At 32.5% G+C, this 27,090-nt stretch overlaps 1 protein-coding gene across 1 annotated transcript; it reads left to right on the plus strand.

The window, feature by feature from the left end:
• Nucleotides 1–758: 758 nt before the first annotated feature.
• On the plus strand, nucleotides 759–26,551 carry LOC135955796 (odorant receptor 63a-like). Its single transcript, XM_065506162.1, has 10 exons — nucleotides 759–889; nucleotides 1,082–1,178; nucleotides 4,887–5,031; nucleotides 5,085–5,276; nucleotides 5,506–5,610; nucleotides 12,928–13,093; nucleotides 13,153–13,258; nucleotides 26,094–26,195; nucleotides 26,265–26,420; nucleotides 26,498–26,551. Exons 1-10 carry the CDS (start codon nucleotides 759–761, stop codon nucleotides 26,549–26,551), a joined length of 1,254 nt encoding a protein of 417 aa, XP_065362234.1.
• The last annotated feature ends 539 nt before the right edge of the window (nucleotides 26,552–27,090 follow it).

The following is a 27,090-nucleotide window of genomic DNA, read 5'->3' on the forward strand; positions in this document are numbered from 1 at the left end:
TGCTGCAACAACGACATAACTCAAAATCCGGGTTTTTGGAACTGGGTAATATAAAATATGCGCTATTCTTCAGTCCTTCATATAGTTTTATCAGTTTTCAAAAAAGTCAATTATTTTTTGTGTGGGAGTGTTTCTTTGTTGTAAACGTCAAAATTAAAATTCAATGGTATATTTGACAAGTAAAAACATGGGTTATATATAGATTAGAATGATATTAACATCTACTATTTAAATCAGGTTTTATTTCTAAAATCGCATGATCTGTTGAAAATTTATTTAAGAAATAGTAAATTATCATAAAACATTCAAAGCCGTTTTTCTCGAAACGACTTTTTTTTAATTATGACGTTGTTGCAGCAAATGAGCGATATGTATTTACTAAAAATTCAAAATGTACTTATGGATACTGTGTTTAAAGGTCTACTAGGATGTTTAATACAAAATTAATTAAAGGTTGTACGAGCTGGTTAGTGTGTAGTTATTTATACATACTACATATTAAACATTAGTTGAAGCATTAAATATTTTAGTGCAAATTTATTAATTATATAAATTATAACATGACTAAATGACACTCACACAATGGTATATACATAGGTGTTGTTTAAGGGTAGTGATTGTAAAATTTGTGCTATAAATAACTTGTAACATTTTATATTTCAACTCATATTTGTTTAACAATCATTTGGCTTTAAACCGCTCAACTAAGAAGTTATATTTTCAAGGTTTTAAACTAATTTTGTGGACATTTTTTAACAATGTTTTCCGACAATGAAGTGCAGGATTTAAGAAAACGCAATTATAATAAAATCAAAGAATTAATAAGAATTTCTTTGGGCTTGGGTGTTAATTTAACAAGTTCTTCTATTATCAAGGATTCTCTGAAAATGTAAGTATTTTGATACTTTAATAATTGCTTTGAAACTGTATAAAGAAGTAACTGTGCGAATTACTTGGTCAACACAAAGTTTTTCTAATAGTAAATGCTTGTAATTTATAATTGTAATTATAAAGAATCGCAAATTTTATTTAATATTTGTTTTTTGGCCGCTTTAGTATTTAATAATTTTTATGTTTACAGAATAAATTTGCTTTTAGTAATTTGCAGTGCTGTTTCCATGTATGGACACTGGTGTTATACAAGACGTTACTTTGATGATATCTCTAAAATAGCTGAGGTAAAACATTACATATCATATTTGCACTTTCTATGGCAAACAGTAGGTAGGTGCTTTTAATTATAACTAGCTGACCGCCACGACTTCGATCTTTAGCTATTTACTAATGATTTAATTTATATATGTATATAAAAATGAAATGGTACGTGTTGGAGAATTAGAAGTGAAAAGGATGCGGTCAAATTTAGTTCTTTGTGTTTTCCAAAAATTTTCTCATACTTATAAAAATAAAAAGTGAAAAGAAGGCTGTGTTGTTAGTTGTTCGAGTTTTTTTATTAAGAAAAATGAGAAGTGAAAAGGAGGTAATGTATTAAAAACTCAAAATTGAGTTTTACCAGGAATTTTTGAATTTTTTTTCTTACAAATCATCTCTTGAAAATTTCGAATCGAATAAAAAAATCAGCCAAATTTCTCCAGCCGATCTCACATGATGCGATTACCTACATGAACCATTTTATTTTTATATACAGTGCACTCGCGATAAAATGAACACCCTAATATACTTATGAACACCCCAAAATATGAACACTTTTTACTCCCATTGGCTACTCTAAAATATGAACTTGTGCAGAAGCTTTAAAATATGAACAGCTTATTTTTGTTTTTTTCACGTACATATTTATCTATCTACACAGAGTTAAAAACTAAATCAACAGGGTAGTGGCTAAATTCAAATTCAACTGCATATTAATTTGGGGATTTCCGTTCCGTTTCCGTGTTTGCTTTTAAATTGTCTTCAACTGTCAATCAAAATTTCTAACATGCACGTTTTAGTTGGTGCACACATTCAGCTGGAATTCCATATTAATTTTTATAAACTTCACCGTCGTGAGAAGGTTTGTCATTCCGTTTGTAAAGTTTGTCATTCCGTTTGTAATTTCCACAATATAATTTTCCGACCCTATAAAATATATATATTCTGGATCCTTATAGATAGCGGAGTCGATTAAGCCATGTCCGTCTGTCTGTTGAAATCAATTTTCAGAAGACTCCAGATATCTTCGGGATCCAAATCTTCAATAATTCTGTCAGACATGCTTTCGAGAAGTTTGCTATTTAAAATCAGCTAAATCGGTCCACAAATGGCTGAGATATGAGGAAAAAACAGGACAACCTCGATTTTTGACCTACTATATCTGGATTATTAAGTCATTACTAGGGGGCGGATTTATATGCAAATGCATGTTTTTTCTCGAACGTCCAAAAACAATGTAGACTAATTATCTATCCGATAATGCATATTTTGTTATATTTTACTTCAAAATGCATATTTATATGCATATTATGCCAATTTTTAATAAAAATATAATTTTTTGTCATTAATGGGCAATACATTGTTTCGACAAAAAATTTTGTTATAGAAATAGCAGTAAATGTTATCGACTAACTTCTTTCGACATCGAGAAACTGGCATTATGTTCATCATTTCTCTATCAGTAATTGAAAATTATCATTTCAAAACATTTTTCTTCAAAAAAGTTTAGTTTTTTTAAGTATCAAAAATTCATTAAATGTATCGAAAAACATTCATATTTGTATTTATTGCAAATTCGATTTATAAGAGATATCGTTATCGAAAGATTTTGTAACTTCACATACACAGTTACCGCTCCTGACAGTCATTTCTACGAGACTGTCGTAAACTAGTGATTTTGGATAACTTAGACACAAATTCACTACACAATTAACATTTAAAGTCCCCACACTATAGATTACATAGAGACAATTGTCTTTATACATCCATGGGATGTATAAAGTAGCCAATTGACTTCTCTCTGCATTACAAATAGCACGTCAAATGACCCAAAATATATAAATTGGAGTCAGCCAAGTGATCAGATATTATTTCCGTCTATAAGGGATACATTTACTAATTGCTTAATAGCTGGTTTATTACGAGATAAAAATTAAGGTTGGATGCTACTTTACAGCACGATCAAAATATTGATGATTTTAAACGGAAAGTCACAATAGAGAAGCTCTAAAGATTATGGCATTAAACAAGTATTCATACCAAGATATTACAATTAATATATCGTCCATCGTTATTTCAGAAGCAAAATTGTTTTAAAAATAGTTTTATAACTTTAATTGTTTAATTCCTGGTATAATTTAAAGAGTTCTAACTGCTGGCAACAGTGTTGTGTATTTTTTGGACATTCCGAATTCCATACTAAATTATTTTATGTTTCTGCACAAAAATATAAGTGCATATTTTTTAAATTTTTAGGTCATATTTTGATTTTTTTGAAGCATATTTTAGGCGCATATTTTCCAATAATAAATGCATGAAAATCCGCCCCCTAGTCATTACTTTAGACAATATGGATATCTAATCATAGATATTTCAAAGACCTTTGCAACAACGTATATAAGACCATAGGAAGTTGGACCTACAATGTGTCAAAATCGGAAAAAATATATTTTAAAAACAAATTTTTTTTTTTAAATTTAAAAAAATAAAATAACAATTCGAAAAAAAAAATTTTCCAGAAAATGAAAAAAACAACTTTGGAAAAAAGAAATAAATTTTGTTTACCTAAAAATATTTAAAATTTGTATTTTGAAGTATATAAGATTCGGCACAGCCGAATATATGTAGCTCTCTTACTTGTTTAAATATAAATTGAACGTAAAAACTTCTTAAAATGCATACAAAAAACATAAGTTTTTAACTTTAAAAGAAAAATCAGAAATTTTAGAACAATTAGGAAAAGGTGCAAGTGTTACTAATTTAGAAATAAATTTGGGGTTAAAAAATCTACTGATTTTTTCGTTTCCTTTTTTCCATAAATTGTTGTTTTTTAAATCCAATAAACAATAAATAAAATATTTAACATAAGAAACTTTTATTTTTATGAGAAAAATGTTTGTAGATGGGAACTAGATGCCATTCGCAAATATGAACAATCTTGCAAAAGTGAGTTGACCTGGGCCGAATTACCGCACTCGTGATTGAATGAACTATCGTATCGACAAATGATTTCGATATCGTAATTATAACAAAATGTACTAAATTTCATGCTCGATATCGAATGCCGTAATCTCAAATCAGAAAATTACGATCGAATTTACTCGATATCGAATGCGGTAATTCGGCCCCTGGTTTTAATTAGTGCATATTATCGCGAGTGCACTGTATATAGATTTCAAAGTGCGATTGGAACTGTAACTGTTAGTTAGAACGACTACAACACACAGTGAAACAGAATCCTACAGTTGTATTATATGTTTTTGATGGGTATATTATGGATGGCAATAGAACTAAAGTTGCGTTCTCAGTTTCCGAAATAGTATTACAGATGACAGCTATCACTTTCTTTTTACAACTTGAAAAGAAAAAATTTGGGGTTGCAACTGAAGTCAGGGTCTTATCCATAATCGTCCCATAAGATAGATTCCCAGTCCAAAAATAATCATATTTAAAATATAAAAAATATACATACATATGTAGATAGATTTCATATGCTTCCTTTCAAATTGAATCTACCAATGAAAAATACCGCAAATAAAAATGGTTAAAAAAAGAAAATTCTCCAAAAATCACACATTTTGTAATAACTATTTAAATGGTGCATGTTGGTCAACCAGCTATTTTGTAATTTTTCGAGCTAAATTAAAATAATTGGAAATTGTGGCCGTTAATGTAATTATCAATGTAAATAATAAAAAGCTAAAGTAAAGTAATTAATCTTAATATTGAAACAGAGTATCTGCACTGGCTTACAAACAATTATTTCGATGATAAAGATGATTTACTTTCTATTTATACAACGAAAGTTATACGTTCTTCTTGATCAGGCACAAACTCATGAAATTATAAGAAAATCTGAAATCTTTCAAAAAGATAAAGGTAAATATTCTTAATATAAGAAATAAAAAACTATTTTAAAGCTTTTATTTTAGATTTTCCCATTTCGGGAAAGCTTAAGAAGATTATACACAACATTATGGAATTGAGTTGGAAGAATATTCGGCATCAATTAATATTTTATATATGCTGCTGTGCGGGAATAATTAGCAATTATTTCTTTTCAGCTTTATTTGTAAATTTATATCATCAAATAAAAAGGACTCCCAATTATAAACATGTATTACGTAAGTTGGTCTACGAACAAATCGCTAAAAAGATATCGATTTATTAAGACAACCGAATTTGTCTTCAATATGGTCGTATCTACTTGATAGATATGTTTTTGACCTAAATTGGTATTTTTTCTTTAATATAAAAAATTCATTGGATAAAAAAAACATCTGAAAGATTGCAAATTCGTTTGTCGAAAGTCTGGGCTTGATCGGATCTCTAAGAATAATTTTATTTTTTTAGCTTACCCCTCAGTTTATCCAATATGGGAGAGTAAAGGAATGTCTTTTCCATACTATCATTTGCAAATGTTTCTTAATGGATGTGCCACTTATATTGCCGGAATGTGTAAGTAGTATTTATCAGGACTCAGATGTATGAAATGTCGAGATATATATACATAGAGAGAAAACACTGCTATCAAAAATCTAAGTGGTAAGATTATATTAGTAAAAACAAGACAGCAGAATATAACACGAAAACAAAAATTTGTGAACTAAATAGATTTTTCTCCGAAATTTTACTTTTTTGGACCCGAATATAATCCGAATTAGAGAAAACTGATTCGTTATCACAACCCAATTTGTCGCCAATCGAATTTTGTCAGTTGCATGTACACAGAAAAAATTATATTTCAATTTAAACATTTATCCCATATTGAACTGGTTTCAATTATTTCATAATTAAATCAAGTATTCATTTGCTCAAAAACTAAATTTCTTGATATTTTCTATTGAATTTTGAGTTTTGAATTTGATTATTTTGACAGTTGAATATACAGTTTTCGTTATTGGTTGAATTTCAAATACAAAAATTATTGAATAGATAATTTTCGTAATTGAAACACAAAAAATAACAAAAATTAATGAATTCTATTATTCCAAATTTATCTTTAAAATCCTCTTTTTAAAGATAAAAAGTAAAAAGAATTTCTTAAAGTAGGTTTAAAGTAGGGTGGAACCTATTATAAAATTTGTAGACTTAACAATTGTTTATCAAATGACCCTTTGTTTATCAAAGGTATTTTAAGCTATCAATCGTTTATGAATACAACTTTATGAAAATTTTCCTATAATTGGTTTATAAACCTTTTGTAAATGTTTATGCATATGGCTGTAAGCTTTTAACACTTTCCGTATATTATTTTTTATTCTACTAATTTTTAAAATACCGGAAAATTAACCGGACTTTTTGTAGTTAGTTTTTGACAGTGTGTCCATTAGGGTGGGAATTACAAGGGGAAAAATTGCATTTTTTTTCAGTTTTTGTAAAAATTTTGCCATTAAAAAATTACTTTTGCAATTTAATTTAAAAGAATAGAAATTCATAAGAGTTAGGAAATAGAGCTCATTCGCCAAAAAATTGGCAAATAAATGGTTTTTCTCGAAAATTTCAAAATTTAAATCGCAGGTACGGAAAAACTATAAGAGATATCTTCATAACTTTTTCACATTTTTATTCCCTATTATATTCTTAATAAATCCCAATTAGATGATCAAAAAATTCTGAAATTTGTTTAACAAAATTTTTAAAAATTTGAAAATGGAGTTTTGAAACTGCCGTTAAAAAATTTTTATTTTTTTGTTCATACCTAAGAATAGGTTAACGGTATCCTACGAAGACAAAAACTCATATACAAGTAAATATGGATATATTTTAAGTAAAAATGAGCTTTAGTTTTAATATTTATCAAAATATGTTAATTTTGTTCCTACATTTCTTGTTCTAGTTGCCTGAGACACGTTAATGGCCTGGCGAATTTTTAATAACTTTAAGATTTTTTGACCAATTTCAGTTTTTTATGTCTCATTAGAACGACAATTGCGTACACATTTCTATTCTTTTAAATTAAATTGCAAAAGTAATTTTTTAATGGCAAAATTTTTACAAAAACTGAAAAAAATGCATTTTTCCCCTTGTAAATGCTTCTCAAAACTTCAGAGGGCTTGCGGCACGTCTTAAACCCAACCGATGTACTTAAAATTTTTTTTGGATGATTTGTTGACTAATGTTCACCAAACTGGAGGGTGAGAATGGCCAAAATCCAACTTTCGTTTATTAAGGGCCACCCTAGTGTCCATGCCTTGCAAAAGCAATCTAAAATATCGATCAGAAACCCAGGGTTATTCTTAAACTCGAATTTTAGAGGGGGTACGCAATTAACCAGGTGGCAGCGTAACTACATACAAGAACAACACACAGTGGTATGAGAAGAAAAAAAAGCGGGAAATAAATCTGTAACTTCTAAACCAGGGAGAGGCCATAAAAAAATAAACACAGATGGCAACATGGCTCTCTTAAAAAAATTCTCTTAAGCTCAGTGACGTCAAAAGTGACCCAAACTGATTGTATTATATGAAAATTGTATGTGATTTAGAATGGAAAAGTCAATAATTATGTTTAAAAGTTATTTATGTTTAATAAAATAAAATGTATTTTAGGTTTTATGTTATTTGACATATTTTACTTTATTAATTTTCAATATTTTTGCTATATTTTAGTTCACGATTTTAATTTTTTATTATTATCTTATATCTTATATATAAATAGGCCACACGTTGTGGTACACTTTTAAGTATGTTATTGTCCACCAATATTGATCAAACATATATGGTTTAAAATATTATTTTCTCTAGATGTGCACAATATAAATTTTTTTTTAAAAATTCTTTCCATAAAAGTGGTAAAAAGCGTTTAAAACTGGTCGAATTTCGGCCACCGGGTTTTTATTATTTATATAAAATTGCAATAATATTAGTTATTATTATTATTGCAATTTTTGACTGCACATTTAATTTTTAATTAATTTTTTTTTATTTATTTTTCACTATTTGTTTTGAAATTTCATATAAAAAGTAAGTATTTTACATTCAGAACATAAGAAAAGGGTCACTGTTGACCAGTGTTGCCACCAAGAAAATTATAAACTACACATGCCTCATGCCTCAATTACACATACGAGAAAAAATTACACGTGTAAATAAATTTTCGTGATTTCAATACGAGAAATTGTGATGAATATAAAATGTTTGTCAAAGTGGACTCTGGGATGTTTGGACCAAATACGATCACTTTATTGTCAATGGACAATTTTCACTTGCGGTAATTTTAATTTATCCAGGACTTGGATACATGAGGGGTATTAAAGCAAAGTTATCAATCTCTTTTTTTTGTGAATTTTTCAAATTTAATGAATTCTTGAGATCAGTCAAATATGTCAATTCCAAATACGCTTTTAACAAATATTAATCAATTTCCATTCGGAGATTGTTCCATTTTAAATTGTTACATTTCTATTAAAAATTTAACAATATTTAAAAAATAGCACACTGTTTGCTTTCGAATTTTAATTTATTCCTAATTTATATTAAGTGCTTGGAAATCAGTTTTGTTTTCAGTTTAAAAATTATAGCTCTGACCATTTTCCTTCCCAGTAAATACTTTAGCAGTAAAATCTTGTAACGTTTATATTTATAAAATTTGTAGTTATAAATTTGAAATAAAGCTTCCAAAGTAGTAAGTCAATTTTATTGTTTATTATTTAAAACACAAACCAGACAGACAATAGCATAAACACAAAACAGTTCTTACGGGTATAAAAAATAACTAGTAACAATTTGTAAATAAATTTTTCTCACACAAATTCCTACGTTCTTGTTTTTTTCTCTTAAGATTGGCTAACTTTACCCCGAAATAACTGCAATTACCGTTACCGATATAATAGTTTATACCGTTATCTGTAAATACATTTACCCTTATTCTATAAACAATTTAAAATTTTAAAAATCCAAATTTTCGATTTGGGGTTATTTTGAAAATTAATGTTTTTCCAATTACAATTTGTAATAACTTGTAAAAATGTATAGTTATTGAATAGTATTTGTCGTTTTATATTTTTTTCATGTTGGAATTAAAAGTCTTATATATAAACTAAAATTTAGTTTCTATTACCAATATTACGCAAACAAAACTATCACAAAAGGCGAAATGTCCACTTGGAAAACCAAACATAGCAATCTTCAAATTACTTATCGTATTTTTCTGCAAACCTTAATGTTAATTTAGTTCAAACTTGATTCATATCTTCATCTTATATATAAATAGGACACACGTTTTTTTTGTGGTACACTTTTAAGTATGTTATTGTCCACCTATATTAATAAAACATATATGGTTTTCGAATTTCTGCCACCGGGCGATCCTAGTACATATAATTCCAGGTGCAGTGAAATAAGGCCATAGGCAATAAGGTCATATGGCCTTATTACACATTGTGTTGAGAAATAAGACCATATGACCTTATTTCCATGGAAGAAGTGAAATAAAGCCATTATGACATTATTGCATTTAGACAATTTTTTGTTTGCTAAAATGATTTATTTAATTTGCCAAGAAAAGAAAGTTCAATCAAAAATTAAAGAACATCCACTCCAAAAAAAAGTATTTTTTAATAATTTATTTACAAGAAAGGCTTTATTTAGCGAAGCCGCCTGCCGCATTCCACGGAGGAGAAAGTACCTAAGAGCGGACAACAAGCAACAAGCAATTTTACACTGATATGGCTTTATTTCCTCTTTGGCCAATAATTGATTATGACTTTATTTCACTCCCACGGTGGTAATAAAGTCATATGGTCTTATTTCTCAACACAATGTGTAATAAGGCCATAATTCCATTATACTGAGTAACAAACGAGTACAATATAATAAATATGAATACTAAAATACTAAAAATAGAGGATATAGCTACTTTTCCTCATATAAATGTACATATTTATTTCAGTCGGTTTTGAAATCTGAACAATCCATAATTCATTTATTCAATTAAAATCAAAAATATAGATAAAAGACATACATTGACAATATATTTTGGATATAATTGGAATTTAAAACTACACATGAATTACACATTCACTCAATTACACATGGGCTACACATCCAAGTTAAAATTACACACAATATGTGTAATTACACATGAAGTGGCAACACTGCTGTTGACGTCACGAAAAAAGAGTAAAAGAGTACACTAAAATAACGGAATTGTCGATGTCGCAATCTTGTTTATTTCATTCATGGTTGTTGGGTGTTTGTGCTGCTTACGTATGATAGAGTTGCTCATATGAGAACTCATTATAAACAACTCTCTCTATTTTGTTAGAGAATTAGATTTACAAAGAAACAAAATAGAATTGGTGAATATACTCAATCTGTATTACACACATCTACATACACAGAAAAAAAAAATCATAATTGGAATGAATTTTGTAATAAATATTATTAATCGAACTTGACTTTTTTTTCCCAAACTTATTTCATTCAAAATAAGAACAGTTCATAAATATTATAAAATTTTACATGATGGAAATTTTTGCTTTTTTTACTTAATTTTTTTAATAAATTGCATTATAATTGTATTATATAATGAATTAGTGCAAGAATATTTGCATAATAACCATATATTGGCCAATATTTTAAGATAAAAAGGAGAATATCTGAAACTTAAAAATTATCATTAAACAAAATAAAACATTCATAAATATAAAAGCATTTCATCCTCTTAAATCAATTAAATCATTTTCGCGCTTTTTATATCATTTTGTAGCTGAAAATCATAAAAAAACTAAAAATTTTCCATGAAAAATTTCAAACATTTTTGAACAACATAAAAATAAAAATGAAATTGAAATTATATTTTCTAAGCCTTCTAGATTTTATTTCAAAACATAAAATATTAAAAAAATCATACTATTTAAGAAATTATTTATAAATGTTATGAATTGAAATCAATGAATTCGAATCATAATATTTATGTTGAAACTTTTTTCTGTGTACATATATATACACAACAAAACTTTTGTTTTCTTTTTATTATGCTATTATATACATATGTACATGATTTCATGAAACACTAACAAAATACATAGGTTTTTTGCTTATATCTCGGCCATTTGTGGACCAATTTTCTCGATTTTAAATAACAACCGAGCCGGAAGAATTCCGGAGATTTTTATGTATCAATCATGTTTGTAAGTTATTTAGGGGATTTGGAAAGTTGATTTCAACACACAGACGAACATGGCTATATCGACTCCGCTATCTATAACGATCCAGAATATATATACTTTTTGGGGTCGCAAATGAAAAATGTAGAAATTACAAACGGAATGACAAACTTAATTATACCCTTGCCACTCATGGTGAAGGGTATAAAAAGTGTTACTACATATGTTATAACATGGGGAATTTATTACAGGTGAAGTTAAAAAGCCAGGGTCCGAATTACCGCACTCGTGATCGAATGAACTAACGTATCGAAAAATTATTTCGATATCGTAATTATAACAAAATGTACTAAATTTCATGCTAGATATCGAATGCCGTAATTTCAAATCAGAAAATTACGATCGAATTTACTTGATATCAAATGCGGTAATTCGGCACCAGATTATTTTTTGCTCGATATGTTTTCTGACTTCTATCTGTTAATGTTTGCTTACATTGGTTTGACCCCTTTCACACTAGGCAATTTAGTTGCTCAAGTCTCTTGCTCAACAACAAAACAGCATACAAAATTTTCTTCTCCTTAACCCGAATTACCTCTAGCATCTACAAACACAAGAGACTTGCGCAACTAAATTGCCTAGTGTGAAAGGGGTCTTTTTTAATTTAAATATAACGTTTTGTATTAAAATTTGTTTAAAATTAAAAAAATGGAATAGCTAATTACACTGTCCAACAAATTGAGACTTTTTGATTGGAACAGAATATCGAAAGGTCATATTGAGTAGATCATTTTTGTAGATTAAACTTATAGTTCTGCTAGCCTAATTTTTTTTTTACAGTGGGTCAAAGTTTTAAATTTTTGATCGGAGGTAGCATTATACTAACTGAAAAAAAGTTGTAAGTTCATATCTAAGAGAATTCTTATTGTCAGAGTTATGTATATCGTGATAATTTTTGTGAAAGATCTTAACCCCCTATCTCATCTCTTTAGGGTAATTTTGACCCCTTTTAGAGAAAACCGAAAAAAGTTCTTTCTACAAAAATGTCGCTAGTCTGTTCCTAAAAGGCTGTTGGACAGTGTTATTAAAAGTAATCGTATAAAATCTTAAAATAAATTTTAAAAAATATTCGATTTTGTCGAATAATTCGAGACAAAAAAACCGGTTTGTCGAATAACTCGAAAACCGTCCTTTTGTAAAAACCGGTTTAAAAAAACCGGAAAATTTAAAAAAAAAAAATAATTCGAAAAACGGTTTGACAACTCTAGCTATATCCATCCTTCTGTCTGAAATTATTCTCTGCACAGAGAAAACAGATTCGTAGTTGCAACCGACTTTGTAGCCAATCGAATGAATGGTTGCACACATAGAATTTTTCGGTTCTAGCAAACTTTGGTTATCTCTTATAAAATATTGTAGTCACAACTGTAAAATTCGGTCACCAATGCAGAATCATTCGATTGGCAACAAATTCGGTTGCTACTACGAATTTGTTTTGTCTGTGTATTTACATATTTACAAATCGGGTGAACCAGATAAATGTTTTTATACATATTGATGGTGGCTCTGTGTCTATATCTCTATGGTATGCATCAATCATTTAAGACATTAACCTCTTGCTTCTTGATAATGCCCGTTCAAAATTTTATTTTATATACTTATAGGTGCAGTTAGTTTCGATGGCGTTTTTATAGTCTTGTGTGTACATGGTGTCGGACTAATACAAGTGCTGATTGTGATGATTGAAAAATCCACTTCACCAGATGTACCTAAAAAGAAACGTGTGGAATATTTGCGTCAATGCATTTTTCAATGCCAACGTACTTTCGAGTGATTTCTTTATTATAAATTTGCTTAATGGAAATTGTCTGAATCTTTATTTTTTTTAGCTATTTACAGAGTATAAGTGAAATTTATAAACAAATCAGTTTATCACAATTTCTACTGAGCTTGATTACATGGGGCATAGTCCTTTTTCAAATGAGTGTTGGATTGGTAAGTATTAACAAAATATTCATAACATATCATAACTTCTAGCAGCGCACAGTGGTATAGAAAACAAGTAAGAGTACTATATTCGGCCGTGCCGAATCTTAAATACCCTCCACCTAAATATGATGGCATGGTTAGTAAGACTAATTTTTCCTTTTTAACCTCAAGTGAATAAACAGAGTATAAAAAAAGGGTATACAAATATATTTAGAAAAATTTGAAGATATTGGGTTGTGGGACTTATATGGGAGCTATTATGAGTCGATTGTCATAAAATATTTTAACATGATTTTTATATATTCATATGGGAGCTGTTGCCAAATATGGACCGATATTCACAAAATTCAGTAGTATTATTTTAAAAATTACTGATCTGTGTACTATTTTGGTTCAATATATGGAACCTATGACCTATTCTGGCCCTAAGTATTTGAGTGCTATTTTTATCGTATTTCATATAAACAACGGCATTCACAAGATTGGACCTTATATGGGAGCTATGACGAATTATGGACCAATATTTAAAAAATCTTGTAGTACGATTCATGGTGTCAAATTTTGTTTCAGTACAGATTATTTTGGATATTTGTGCAGGTTAATATCTTTTCTGGAGGTGGTTCTTATATGGAGGCTATGACCAATTATGAGCCTATCATTGTAACATTTGGTACATCGATTTTTGTATATACATATATATTGAACAAATTTGTTTCGAATTTCAACCTGATAACTATATTTGTAAATTTATGAGGAGCTATGGTTAAATATGGACCGATATTCACAAAATCCAGCAGTATGATTGCTGGATAAAAATTACTGATCTGTGCGTAATTTCATTTTGATATCGATTTGTTTTAAATATTTATTAAGGTTAATATCTTTTTCGGAAATGGACCTTATATGGGAGCTATGACCAATTATCGGCCAATCTGCGTAAAATTTGGTACAGTGATTTCTATGTATATGAGTATTATTTGTTTCGAATTTTAGCATGATAAAAGTATTTCATAAGAGATTTATGAGTACTTAACTGATTTTCAGAAGTGGACCTTATATGGGAGCTATGGTCAAATATGAACCGATATTCACAAAATCCTGTAGTATGATTTCTAAATATAAATTAGAGATTTGTATAAAATTTTGTTTTGATATTGATATTTTTTAGATACTTATGTAGGTTAATGTGTTTTTCGGAAGTGGTCCTTATATGGGAGCTATAACCAATTATTGGCCGATCTTCATAGAATTAGGTATAACGATTTTTGTATATATGGGGACTATTTATGACGAATTTAAACTTAATAGCTATATTTATAAGATATTTATGGTTATTTAAGTGATTTTCGGAAATTAACTTTATATGGGGGCTATGCTCAAATATGGGCCGATCCACAAAAAATTTGGTGTTGTGATTTTTTTAAGCACGAAATTTATTTTTCCTGAATTTTGTGTGGATACTGTAATTTTGTAGGCATTTAAAGACCAAAGAACCATATTTCGGGAAGAAATTTGTATGGGGGCTAGGATAAATCATGGACCGATTCCTATAATTGTTACCAGAGTTAGTCCTTTTGACATAAAAATAACGTGTGTAAAATTTTGTGGTATTATCTGCAATATATTTGCACAAATAAGAAAAACTATTTTAAAATTATCATGTTTTTTAGGTTGTCTCACATTTTGGTTCATAACTCTGGTTCCACTGAACCGATTTTACTGATTTCAATACCAAACTGCTTAGGAGAACAATAAACATTTTCCTTGCAAGTTTACCAATTTTGTTGGTCTATTTTGGACGTGAGCGTATTTTACACAGACAGACGGACAGACAGACGGACATAGCTTAATCGACTTAGAATTTCATAAGGATCAATAATATATATTCTTTGTTGGTTCTCAGATGAATATTTCTCATTCACCACTTATGGTGGTGGAGGGCATAAAAAAGAGGGAAACAATCATATTTTTTTTATGAATTTCTATATTAGGGAAATTCTTTGCGAGATGTTAAGTTTTCCCTTAATTATTTGCCACCTAAGAAACGTAAACATGTTATATATCAATGGATAAGCAATTTTGTCTGTTTTTAAATATATATTTTAAAAAATATATATGTACATATAACTTTTGACAATTCCAAAATTCATGTAATACTTTTTTGAAAAATATGTCAAAAAATGCTTTTTATTGAAATTAAATTTTTATTTATGAATATTTTTTAATGAAATTTTTCAGTTATATAGATTTTTTATTAAAAATGGAAAAATAGAATCTAATTTTGAAATTTGTTATCAGGTATTCCGTGTTGCTCAGTGGTTTAAAAACTTTTTTTTTTTTGAAATAATTCGGTATCTCGGGAACTATTAGAGATATTGTTACGAAATTTCACATGGTTGGAACTGAGGTGTTTTAGAGTTGATTTGAGTTTGTTCTGCTTCTTAGCGCTAATAGGGGCCAGAGCGTAACTCCTCAAATGTGGTCACCTCGGGTCTAAATTTTTTTTTAAAAAAATCGCCAAAATTCCATTTGTGATCCGAATGAGCTGAAATTTTAAATATATGTAAATAGTCCTTGGGAAGATCTACAAAAAATATGCTTACATGTGTAGGCAATCATTATTAGCTGAATAGATATTCAGGTTTTTTAGATATGGCCTACAGAGGGTTGAAATATATTTTTAACATATCAGCTATTTTATATTGTATTTTTTAGATTTTTTTCCAAAAAAGCGCATATATTTTTTCATTTGTAGAAAAAAATTTTCTTCGGATCTATGTACAATTTGTATATGATCCGGAATGAGAATTTAATGCAAAATCGTGTAAAGTAAAATTTGGCTCATTTAAGCCGACAAAATTTGGCTCATTTAAGCCGACATAGCACCCCCCTTGACCTATCCAAACTTGGCCAATTTTTAAAAAAAATTTCGGTTTAAATAAAAAATTCTAAAAAGGCAAAGCACCGATCTACAAGAAGCTTCATATTTGTATAACCCTATATATTTCTTAAATATACTTACAAAACTTTTTTACTATCACACCTTAATTAACTTGACAGTAGGCACTTTTCTAAAAAAACTCAGTTTTTGGAACACTTTTTCCCTTTTTAGGAATTTCGCTATTTAAAAATAAAAACTGTCAAAAATTCGAATGCCATTGATTTAATGATACTTGAGTCTATATTTTTTCCAAATTTTGTTACGATATCTCTAACCGTTAAAATTTTACATAAATTCAAATGTTATATTTTTATTCGTGGAAAATCACCATATTATAATTTTTTTTAGTTTTTGAGGTAAATCGTCCCAAAATTTTATAAAATTATTTAATTTTACTAAGATATCAATTCTCAAGACCTAAGGTTTTCATTAATAACAAATACGTATACAAAAGCCTATATTTCCTATTCAAAACAAAATTAAAAAGTAAGTTTTTTATTCGTTTTTTTTAAAAGAATAATATTATAAATTAATGTTTTTAATCATAATTTTATGGTGTTTTCTTTTCTGGCATAAATGGTACATTTTTTCTGCCTTTTACCCTTTGTGTTCTTTTCTGAAAAAAATGTAGTTTGGTCGTGTTCTTTTCTAATAATGTTACCCTAAAACCCTGAATATATGTTACATGTTTCACCCTCAATTTTATCAAAGGGTTAGAAATGCACTACTTTTTATGTAAGCAAAAAGTATAGTTTGTTAATATTGTTACGAAATTGTACTTGAATTTAAATATAACGATTTTAACGGCTGATTTAAAAGTAGCCTAATGCTTTCAAATAACAGTGATGTAATAGCAAACTGTAACATATCTGTTGACCATTGATCGTAAGTTAGCAACGCTGTTTGCTGCGACCGTATATTCGAATTCGAATATTCAGTTAAAGAACAATGTAGAAAGTACATCACAGATGCCGCATGTATTAGAAATCTCTAGACAGTTAAAGAGAAATCTAGAGTGCAGATGGCAGTGTTAGAAATAGTGACAGAGGTTGCAGTCATTAGTCAGTTTATCAGAGACGCTATTCGAATAAACATCAACTGAGTGCCTTAAAGTGTGAATTCGTGTACATTATAGAATGTCTGTATTTCTGAGAATTTTTAAATGTGTATAAAAACATTGAGTGACTATTTAATTCTGTGATTGTTGTACATTTTAAATAAATAAAGAGTTGTTACAATTTTCAAACTACTAAACGGCTTTTTAAAAGTATCCGGTTTATTTAAAGAAAATAAACAAACGTTTTGAAAAGGTAAAAAGGTAACAATTGGTGTCAGAAGTGGGATGGCAAATTAATAAGCATGAAGTTTGAGGAACTAAAAGTTGAACAATTCAAGAAAGAATTGAGTAAGTTGGACCTGCCAACAGCAGGTAGCAAGGCAGAATTGCAAAAAATGCTAATAGATGAATTCAAGCGGCGTGATATTGACATCGGTACTTACGAATTTGAGTACAAAGAAAAAGCTGAGATATGTATCCGTTCAACAACGAGCAACATGGACATAAACACAATGTTTGCCGCCATGATGGAGAAAATGAACGAAAATTCGAAACTTCTTGCTGAAGTTAAAGAAGAAAATAAAATAATGGAAATGAAACTTCAAGAAACTTCAAAAGTAAACAACGAGAAACTTATTGCTGAAGTTAAAGAAGAACATAAAATAATGGAAATGAAATTTCAAGAAACTTCTAGAGTCAACAATGAAAAATTATTAGCTGAAGTTCAAGTCAACAACGAGAAACTCCTAGCTGAAATGGAAGCGATATTTCAAGAATCATCTAGAGTCACAGACGAGAAAATTCAGGAACTGTCTGAAGCTTTTAACAGCAGAGTGGATGGTATTGACAAGAAGGTGTCAGATTTAGAAAATGGTGTTGATCAAAAACTGCATGACCTAGAAACAAAGGTTAATAATCTTCAATGCCAAGACGGACCGGTGCGAGTTATTTCAGAAACATCGAGTAGAATAAAGGCCCCTAGTTTTGATGGCACCACACCATTTAATGTGTTCAAGTTCCAGTTTGATACGGTTGACATTAGAAACATGTGGAAATACGAAGAAAAAGCTATCGAGTTGGTTTTGGCCTTAAAAGGAAATGCAGCGGTAGTTCTTGAAAGCGTGCCAGTGAGCAACAGAAGATTTTGCATTGGAAATCGAGCATTTGCTACAGCTTACTTATCCAGGGGAAAACAACCCATTTTTCGACCATATCAAGATAGAGGCATTCGTCAATGGCATTCGCGATCCTGAAATAAAACATGTGGTTTGTGCTACACCTAAACCATCATTTGCTGAAACAGTCTCATTTGCACTGGAGCAAGAAACGGCGAAAATAATTTCAAAGCCGCAAATATGCAAGGTGCGCAATATCGAGGTTGTTGCTGAAGATGAGAATTATAGTCGACGAATTAAAAAAGGTCTTGGAGGCGTTTAATGATAAGCATAGCAAAGCCAGAGTAAAATGTTATAATTGCGGTAAATCTGGTAATATTCGGTCTTCGCCTTAAAAAGTCAAAGCCAAGGTAGAACGGCAATTGTAAAGTATTCGTTTTGCTAGAAGTATTCCTCTAGCAAAACGAAGTGAGGTGAAGGAGTTGGTTAACGAAATGGAGGGGGATGGAGTAATCGAACCATAATCTAGTCCTTGGAGCTCGCCTGTTCTGTTAGTTAAAAAGAAAGATGGCAGCACTAGGTTTTGCGTCGATTATAGAAAGCTGAACGACGTTACCAAAAAAGTCAGCTACCCGCTACCAAGATGGATTATGGCAGTTTAATGTGATGCCCTTTGGACTCTGCAATGCTCCAGCCACATTCGAGAGTTTAATGGAACATGTGTTGAAAGGACTTCACTGGAAGACATGCTTGGTGTACCTCATCTTTCGATGAACACTTGAAAAACCTTGAAGAAGTCCTTAAACGAATAGCTGCGGCTGGACTAAAACTTAGCGTAAAGAAATGTGCATTCTTCCAGAAAGAAGTTAAGAGTTAGGGCATCGCGTAACAGCAGACGGCATATCAACAAATGAGGATAAAATACGAGCCGTAAAGGACTGGCCTCGTCCGAGAAATCTTCACGAATTGCGCAGTTTTCTAGGCCTTTGCACGTACTACCGACGATTTGTACCTAATTTTGCCAGTGTTGCCTACACTGTTGCAATTTAAACAACCTGAAGGGCAACTGGCTCGTTGAATTGAGCGGCTTCAGAGCTATGACTTTAGCATCGAGCACCGGAAGGGTTTGCAAAATTGTCTTCGGGACAGAACTCAAGTATTAAGCCCTCATCAAATAATGAAAACACTTCCCAAGAGCAAGATGACCTTAACGAACTTCGTACGCAGACGAATAAAAATGACCAGCGACAAAATGAAAGCCAGATACAATCGAGCAGCGAATTCTGAGGGATTTAATGAAGGCCAACTTGTACTGCTGTATAACCCACAGTCTTCTTCTTGGTCCGAGGGACTCGAGTCCAAAAGGGCGTCCTCGTCAACTACATCGTCCAATGGCCCAAAAAATTCACCCACCATTTCAGAGTTGGAATGGGTGTCCTCTTGAGCAACAGAACTAGTAGTCTCATCGCAAGACATGTCCTCGGGGGTAGGTTCAATGTCATCCTGAACCAGTTTACCCCTATCGTCTCCTCGGTAAACTCTAAGAAAGATCGACTCGAAACCGTAGTAGACCTTTCCTAGATTTTTCCGAAGAGGCGCTAGGGACTCCTGGTTCATGATGACCGTGATCCTCCTGTATCCCCCTTAGGATTCGGAGACCCTGGCAACCATCCAATCATGTGTAGGGATGTCAGGATTTCCGATCCTAAGGAGCTCCAGGATTTCCTCCGGTTTCGCCGGTTCGTCGGGAACCTGGGCTGTGGATCTAGGCCGGCGTGGTATCTCGTCAACAGAGACCACATCCAGTCTAGCTCCTTCCCAAAGGCCGTCCAACAGAGCGACAGCCTGCTTAAAAAGCATGGCAGATCGCTCGTTTGAACAAGCCATTAGTTTAACCCGACCGCGATACCAACCGGCATCATCACACTGAGGGGGGGGTCCCGGGTTCTCTTTGAGAACTCGCCAGAACACTCCCATCAGTTTTCTGCGCACCATATCCCAATTTGCATGGGATATAGAGCAGTCAGAGTCACTCCGATCGATGACAGCCCGAGCAAGATGACCTTTAGCCACCTCGCTGAAGGATTTGTCAAACGATCGGTGAGACTTGGGACGTTTCGTCACGGGCTGCTGGCTCTGCGATTGCGCCTCCTCCTCGGAACGTTGCCGTTTAGGCGCGTCCTTAGACGCATGAGTAGGATTCTGCAGGTCAGCTAGGATGTTCCTTGCCCAGTTGAGTGATGATAGATCATCAGACGAGAGTGACTCGGCAGGTTTGTTGCCTAACCGGTCGATAATTTTTTCGGCGGCTCGCCGTCTCAAAAAAGCCCTTCTGGCTGGTGTTACGTGCCTTGTGGGGTTGTTGTCGCCCTGTTGGGCAGGAGGCACAGCTTGGGAACCCGAAAACTTGTTCGCAGTTCCTTTACTGACAGGGAGAGGTGTAGCTTGGGTACCCGAAATCTTGTTCGCAGCACCCTTGCTCACAATCGGCACTGGGTTAGCTACAGCCTGAGTTTTCAAGCTAGCAGCTCCCAAAACAGGGGTTTTTACCGATCCTCTGTCGGTACGGGCCAAGGCAGCTTTCGAGGAGCTTGGGTTGAAATTCAGAGGCACCTCGCTGCTTTTAATCTTGCATCCTTTTTTAGAGGATGCAGTCTTTGCGCATTCAGATGCTTTAGGTTTCCCTAAAACTCCTCCTGCTTGTTGTTGAGCGCCAGTAGCTAGCAGATTAGCTCGGCCCGGTGTCGCCACCGAACTAACCTGGATCTCAGTAGCTCTCGATTCACCGCGACCTAAAATCGCCGCCGCGGGAATAGGGTCTCCGGAGATTATGAAGCCCCTGACCGGATACATAGGGCTCTGTTTATCGTCATTCATTTATCGGACGGACCGACATAACTGGGGTCAAACAGACCACCAAGCCGCCCAATATGGGAACAGACGCTGGTGGATTTCGGACTCTGTAGGGGAAAGGGACAGAGGACCCAAAGGGTCCAGAAAAACGGACATGTACTGTCAAGAAGGCCCCAATCTCATTGAAAGGGAAAACCTTCTGACAGTACCGTCAAGTAGCCGCCCCATAGGGATATACAGACGCTACTTGACAAGGAGAAGGGTAGCTCTTAGTTCGTGCTCACCATGAGCCCCTCTGGTATGGTTGTACCTGCCAGCACGGCCCCATGGCTCCTTGCACTTAAGCCTCTGCATCGCGTCAAGATGACTACCCATCGCAAAGGATGGGTAGTCATCTTGACGCGACAGATGCGGCAGCATCAAACACTAAACGAATTTTTCCTGGCTTATTAGGATTAATCACTCCAAAATGTGGAAGATACCAAGTCCTGGGGCACAAATCAGCAGCTTCAATAGGCGACAATTTACGTACATACCTCTTGGACAAATAATCCTTCATAATGGATTTGTAGGCAGCACCAAATTCAGGACTTCTTTTCATCTTTCGCTCAATACCAATAAGTCTATTTAGAGCCATGGAGTAGCTATCAGGCAACACAACATCATCTGCACGCCACAAGAGCCGAGTTTAGAATCTACCATCAATCTTAACTGTAGTTTCGTTCAATATTTTTCGAGCCCGTAAGTCATCCTTTGATTCTATGACCGGAAATAATTTCACACCAAAATTCTCCGTTTCAAAATAATTTGCCACTAAGTCATAGAGTCTTTGCTCTGGCTGAACTGACAAAAGACACACATTTTCACTAGCTTGCTTACCCATCATTTTCCCAAATACGACCCATCCTAGACACAATTTCATCAGGAAGTCCCAGATGACAATGATCTAATCCAATCAGAACTTTGGGAACAACATCATTATATAATTTAATGGGCAAACCAGGATGGCGACTTAAATCCATATTGAAGCTTTGGGCCGGCAATTTTAAATTTGAAACTTCATAAACGTTTCGCAAGGCATATTTTCTCTGCTTACCAATTCCACTTACGTGCATATCAACCACTGTTGCCGTTTCTTGCGATGCCTTACCAGCATACCAATTTAAATTCAATTGACTTTGATGCCCCTGAAGACCAAGTTTCTTCACCAAGGAGCTGTCCACCATAGTAACCGACGAACCTTCATCCAACAACGCATAGGTTTCAATTTTGTTACTGGGACCATAAAGCACAATTGGCACCACTCGGAACAACACACAGCTAAGAACAGACTCATTTTCATTTGTGGAACCACTTGGAGCAGGCGACTCTGACGAAAGCTCATTTTTTCCACCATCATTAATTTTGACATCATGTAATAATTTGTTATGTTTTCTTAGGCAACCATCTACGGGACACGTCTTTCGATAACGGCAAAATCTACTCGAATGTCCACTACCGAGACACGAAAAACATAACCTCATTTTTTTCACTTCACTCCAACGATTAGGCACACTTAATGAACCAAATTTTCTACAATCAAATATTTTATGATTTGCCTGGCACATAGGGCATTCTTTTTGTTTAGGTTGACCATCAGCAGCATGAAGGACAACTTTTCTTTTTGGTTCATTATTTTGACGATTTCCACTTGTAGTTTGCACCATTCTTACCAAATCAGCAACATCTTTGAGCTATTTGCTAAAATCCAAAATAGTTGGGTATGGCTTTATTGTTGAGGCACAGCGGGCCCACTCCATTTGTTTACTCATTGGCAGCTTTCCGACCAATTCTTCCATTAATGTTGGATTAGCTAAATGCTGTTGTCCATTAGCGGCAAGATTCCGCACTTTAACAGCAAAGGGCACAAGTTTATCCACAGCAATTTCACTAATGGGCGCAATTTCTTTCACTTGTTGTAGCTGGCAACGAATAAGCATCTCTGGGCGACCATATTGAAAACACAATTGTTTCATAACCATACTCACGTTATCTGCATGGATCAGCAACGACTTCACACATTCACGGGCATCACCCTTCAAAGCTTTTTGGAGCCTTAAACAATTTTCAAAATTATTATAATTATATACAGCAGTCGATTGATTAAAAGCCGTTGAGAACATGGGCCAATCTTCAGGCGAGCCACTAAAATCCGGTAAATCATAAATTTTTCGATGCATCAATAACGAACCACCATTTTGAGACAATCGGAAATTTGGCGGCGACGGTTGACTTCCACACAAATTCGAAAAATTATTTTCATTGCAGCTTACCGAAGAAAATGGTACCCGTTACTGCGCCATATTGGATGGCTGTGGCATGGCGGCTGAAGAACTCGGCGTCGAATTAGCGTTTGTGGCAATTGATAACGCTCGCTGGGCCTTCCAAATTAAGCTGTGCAGAAGAGCTTAAATTATTTTCATCAAAATTTTGTTGGTTATGTTGAACACTGGCAACTGTGGTAGCTATGGCATAAGTTGTTCCGGCGGCGGTGGAACTTGTAGGCACTCCGGCGACAGAAGGAGCAATTACAATTGGTTGATTTGTTGTGACGTCAATGGTGCTTACGTTTTGTGGAGGCACTCCAGTGGCGGAGGGAGTCAAAGATGTTCCGGAGACATGAGAACTGGCAGGCAAAGAAGAAACTCCGGCGACCGAGGGAGCCACTTGTTGAGAAACAATTTTTGTTCCGGCAGGCGAGGAACCACTACTAGGCTGGCTCATTGTTGACTGTAATCGCTGGCTTTTTCTTGCTGGGGAGCGATGCATTATGAACCACAAATAATCACAAGCGTTTCTCAAAGAGCACACAAAATCTCACAAAAATCACAGCAAATAAGCACCAAAATGTTTTAAATATATTTTTATTTGTTCCGGCAGAAAAGGAACCACTTTAAAATATTTCAGATTTAATTTTATTTGTTCCGGCAGACAAGGAACCACTTTAAATATTTTTAAAAAAATGTATTTTATGTTCCGGCAGGCAAGGAACCACTTTTGGAAATCTTCAAACAATTATTTTATGTTCCGGCAGGCAAGGAACCCTTTATTTATTTCCAAATTAATTTGTATTTGTTCCGGCAGACAAGGAACCACTTCGCACAAAAATCTGCAAACTTTGTTTTATTCCGGCAGACAAGGAACCACAAAAATTTAGCAAATATCAGCTCAAAAAGTGCGAAATAAAATTTGTTATCGCTGGCTGCGATGGTCGTCCATAAGGGGCGAATTTAACAACACCAAAAAAGACACAAACAATTTTAAATAATTTGCAGTAATGTGCGGTGCGACACGATGCGTTTGTATATATGCGTGCGTTTATTTCTATTAAAAATGATTAACATTAAAATAAAAGAAATACAAATTAAATTGCATCTACTTACCGCAGTGCTTTTCCCTTATGAACTGACTTTACCTTTAAATATTATTTTGTTTGAACCACTAGTTATTTATGTGTATAACACATTAAAAATAACGGTATCAACTTAACGAAACAAAAGCACTGCAGTGAGATCAATGTAAAAAAGAACAACAACTAATACATAATCTTCACTAACAAATAGGTAAATAAGACAAATAAACAAAACATTAAGGCGGCTCACAGGACGCCATATAACTTCAAATAAATATTTTAAATGAATTACAAAATTATACAATGACAAATAATAAAGACAAATAATAAAAACAAATAATAAAATTTCAGCTCGCTTATGAGCCATTCGGCGACAAAAGGAAACAAACAAACGTTTTGAAAAGGTTAAAACGTAACAATATTTAGAAGCTACATAAAAGAAAATTGCATAATATATAAACAAATTACACATTGAAATTAAATAATTTTTATTTTATTTTGCTAATTTGATTGTTTCTAGAAGATTTCAACCCAAATATTATAAAAATACCAAAAAACCAGTTTTGAAAAAATGCGAAAAAGTACCTATTGTTCTGCGGCTCCTCATATGATAGCAAGCAAGAAATCGAGAAAAATCAATATTATTACATTTATACAGAACAACTCAATGGGATTAATTAAATGAGTACCAGGTACACGACAGACATTCACATTTATTATTGGCGAAAATAATATATGCTGAAGCAGAAATATCCGCCTACCCGCAATGAAATATCCGCCTAAAGTCCACTGATGAACGCAACTGATTCGTTTGAAACGAACATTGGTCGAAAAATGCCCGAGTATACGCCCAAAAATTAAACAGTAATATTCTATCATGACAACGCTAGAAAACATGTTCCAATACCTTTTACAAACTATTTAGAAAGAAATGGTTGAGAAGTTTTACCTAACTCGCCTTATAGTCCAGTTCTTGCCTCGTCCGACTACTTTTTTTCAGTCGATTGATTCGTTCTTGATCTCAAAAGATGAGCAGTTTACATAATTTCGAAATTTACAAACTCCAGAAAAGTCTTGAAATGGCGTTACTAAAGGTATCCCGGCCGTATGAAGACTGGCAGTCATGTCTTCAACCGATATTATTATGCTCCCCAAAGAAAATGCAATTATGTTGTAAAAATATCCAAATCTTACCTGACACTCTCTATTTGTCGGCTTATAACATAGATTTGTAATTTACGAGTTTAATATCCAGAAGATCCTCCCACTCATTGAAAGTGTAAATTTCTGTCCGGTACCGGAGATACATATTGTCAGATTAAAAATGTTAACGAAATTAAATAAAAGATATAGAGTATGTTCTATCACTCAGTAGATTTCAATATTTTTGTTTGTTTGTAACCGTTTAACACCGTTAAATTGACTTTATATAATCTTCAACACATTTAAAATAATTAAATAAATAACCGCAATTTCTTTTATAGGAATCAGATAAAATTACTCTAGTGCGCATGGTATTGTATCTTTCTGCAGCTGGTTATGAAATCGTCCTTTACTGTTACAATAGTCAACGTTTGACTACTGAGGTATGTAATATTTATTCTGTACATTGACTGCTTTTAATAATAAATCGTCATGACAAATTTATTTTTTAGTGTGAAAAGATTCCTTTGGCTTTATACAGCTGTGAGTGGTACAACGAGTCCGCAGAATTTAAACAACTTATACATTTTATGATTCTTCGCACGAATCGTGTTTTTAGTCTAAATATTTCCTGGTTTATGACCATGTCTTTACCAACTCTTTTAGTAGTAAGTACAATTTTAAAACATACAATTTTCACAGATTTTCTATTAATTAAAAATATGTATGTATATTTATTTTTTAGATGACTAAAACTAGTGGATCATATTTCCTATTATTGAAAAATTTAGCGGAATAAATATAAATCAATATAAAGACATACAGGAAACGTAACTAATAAGTATTAATCGAACAATTTTTGAAATCAAGCCAAATATAAGAACTTATCTATATATATAAAAGAGTAACGTTACTGACTGACTGCATGAATGACTGACTGACTGATTTATCATCGCACAGTCCTAACGGCTGAAACTAGAATCACGAAATTTTAACTGTGGGTTCCTCCCTCCCCAAAACGATCCGATAAGAAGGGATTTTTGGAAATTCAAACGTTTAGGGGGTAAAAACGGGTAAATTCCGTAACCTTATATCTTCAAAACTAATAAAGATACAAAAAAAAATAAAATAGCATGTTACTCCATTTAAAAAATAAACTGACAGGTGTTTCGTACTTTTTGGAAATTCGAAACTTTTAGGGGAGAAAACGGGTAAAAACTTATTTTGGTACTTTTTTTGCACCCTATGTATCTTTTAAACCAATAAAGATAGAAACAAATTTTAAATCGTATTCTTTAATTAACAAAAAATAAAAAATATAAGTTTGGTACTTTTTGG

Source organism: Calliphora vicina, chromosome 3 (assembly GCF_958450345.1).
Source record: "Calliphora vicina chromosome 3, idCalVici1.1, whole genome shotgun sequence".
Classification (NCBI taxonomy): Eukaryota; Metazoa; Arthropoda; class Insecta; order Diptera; family Calliphoridae; genus Calliphora; species Calliphora vicina.

Bases quoted from the DNA above. Each gene is read 5' to 3' on its own strand.
- LOC135955796 (XM_065506162.1), top strand. From the start codon at position 759: ATGTTTTCCGACAATGAAGTGCAGGATTTAAGAAAACGCAATTATAAT. The intron at 5,277-5,505 runs GTAAGTTGGTCT...TTATTTTTTTAG, and splicing joins CAATTATAAACATGTATTAC to CTTACCCCTCAGTTTATCCA. The intron at 26,421-26,497 runs GTAAGTACAATT...TTTATTTTTTAG, and splicing joins CTTTACCAACTCTTTTAGTA to ATGACTAAAACTAGTGGATC.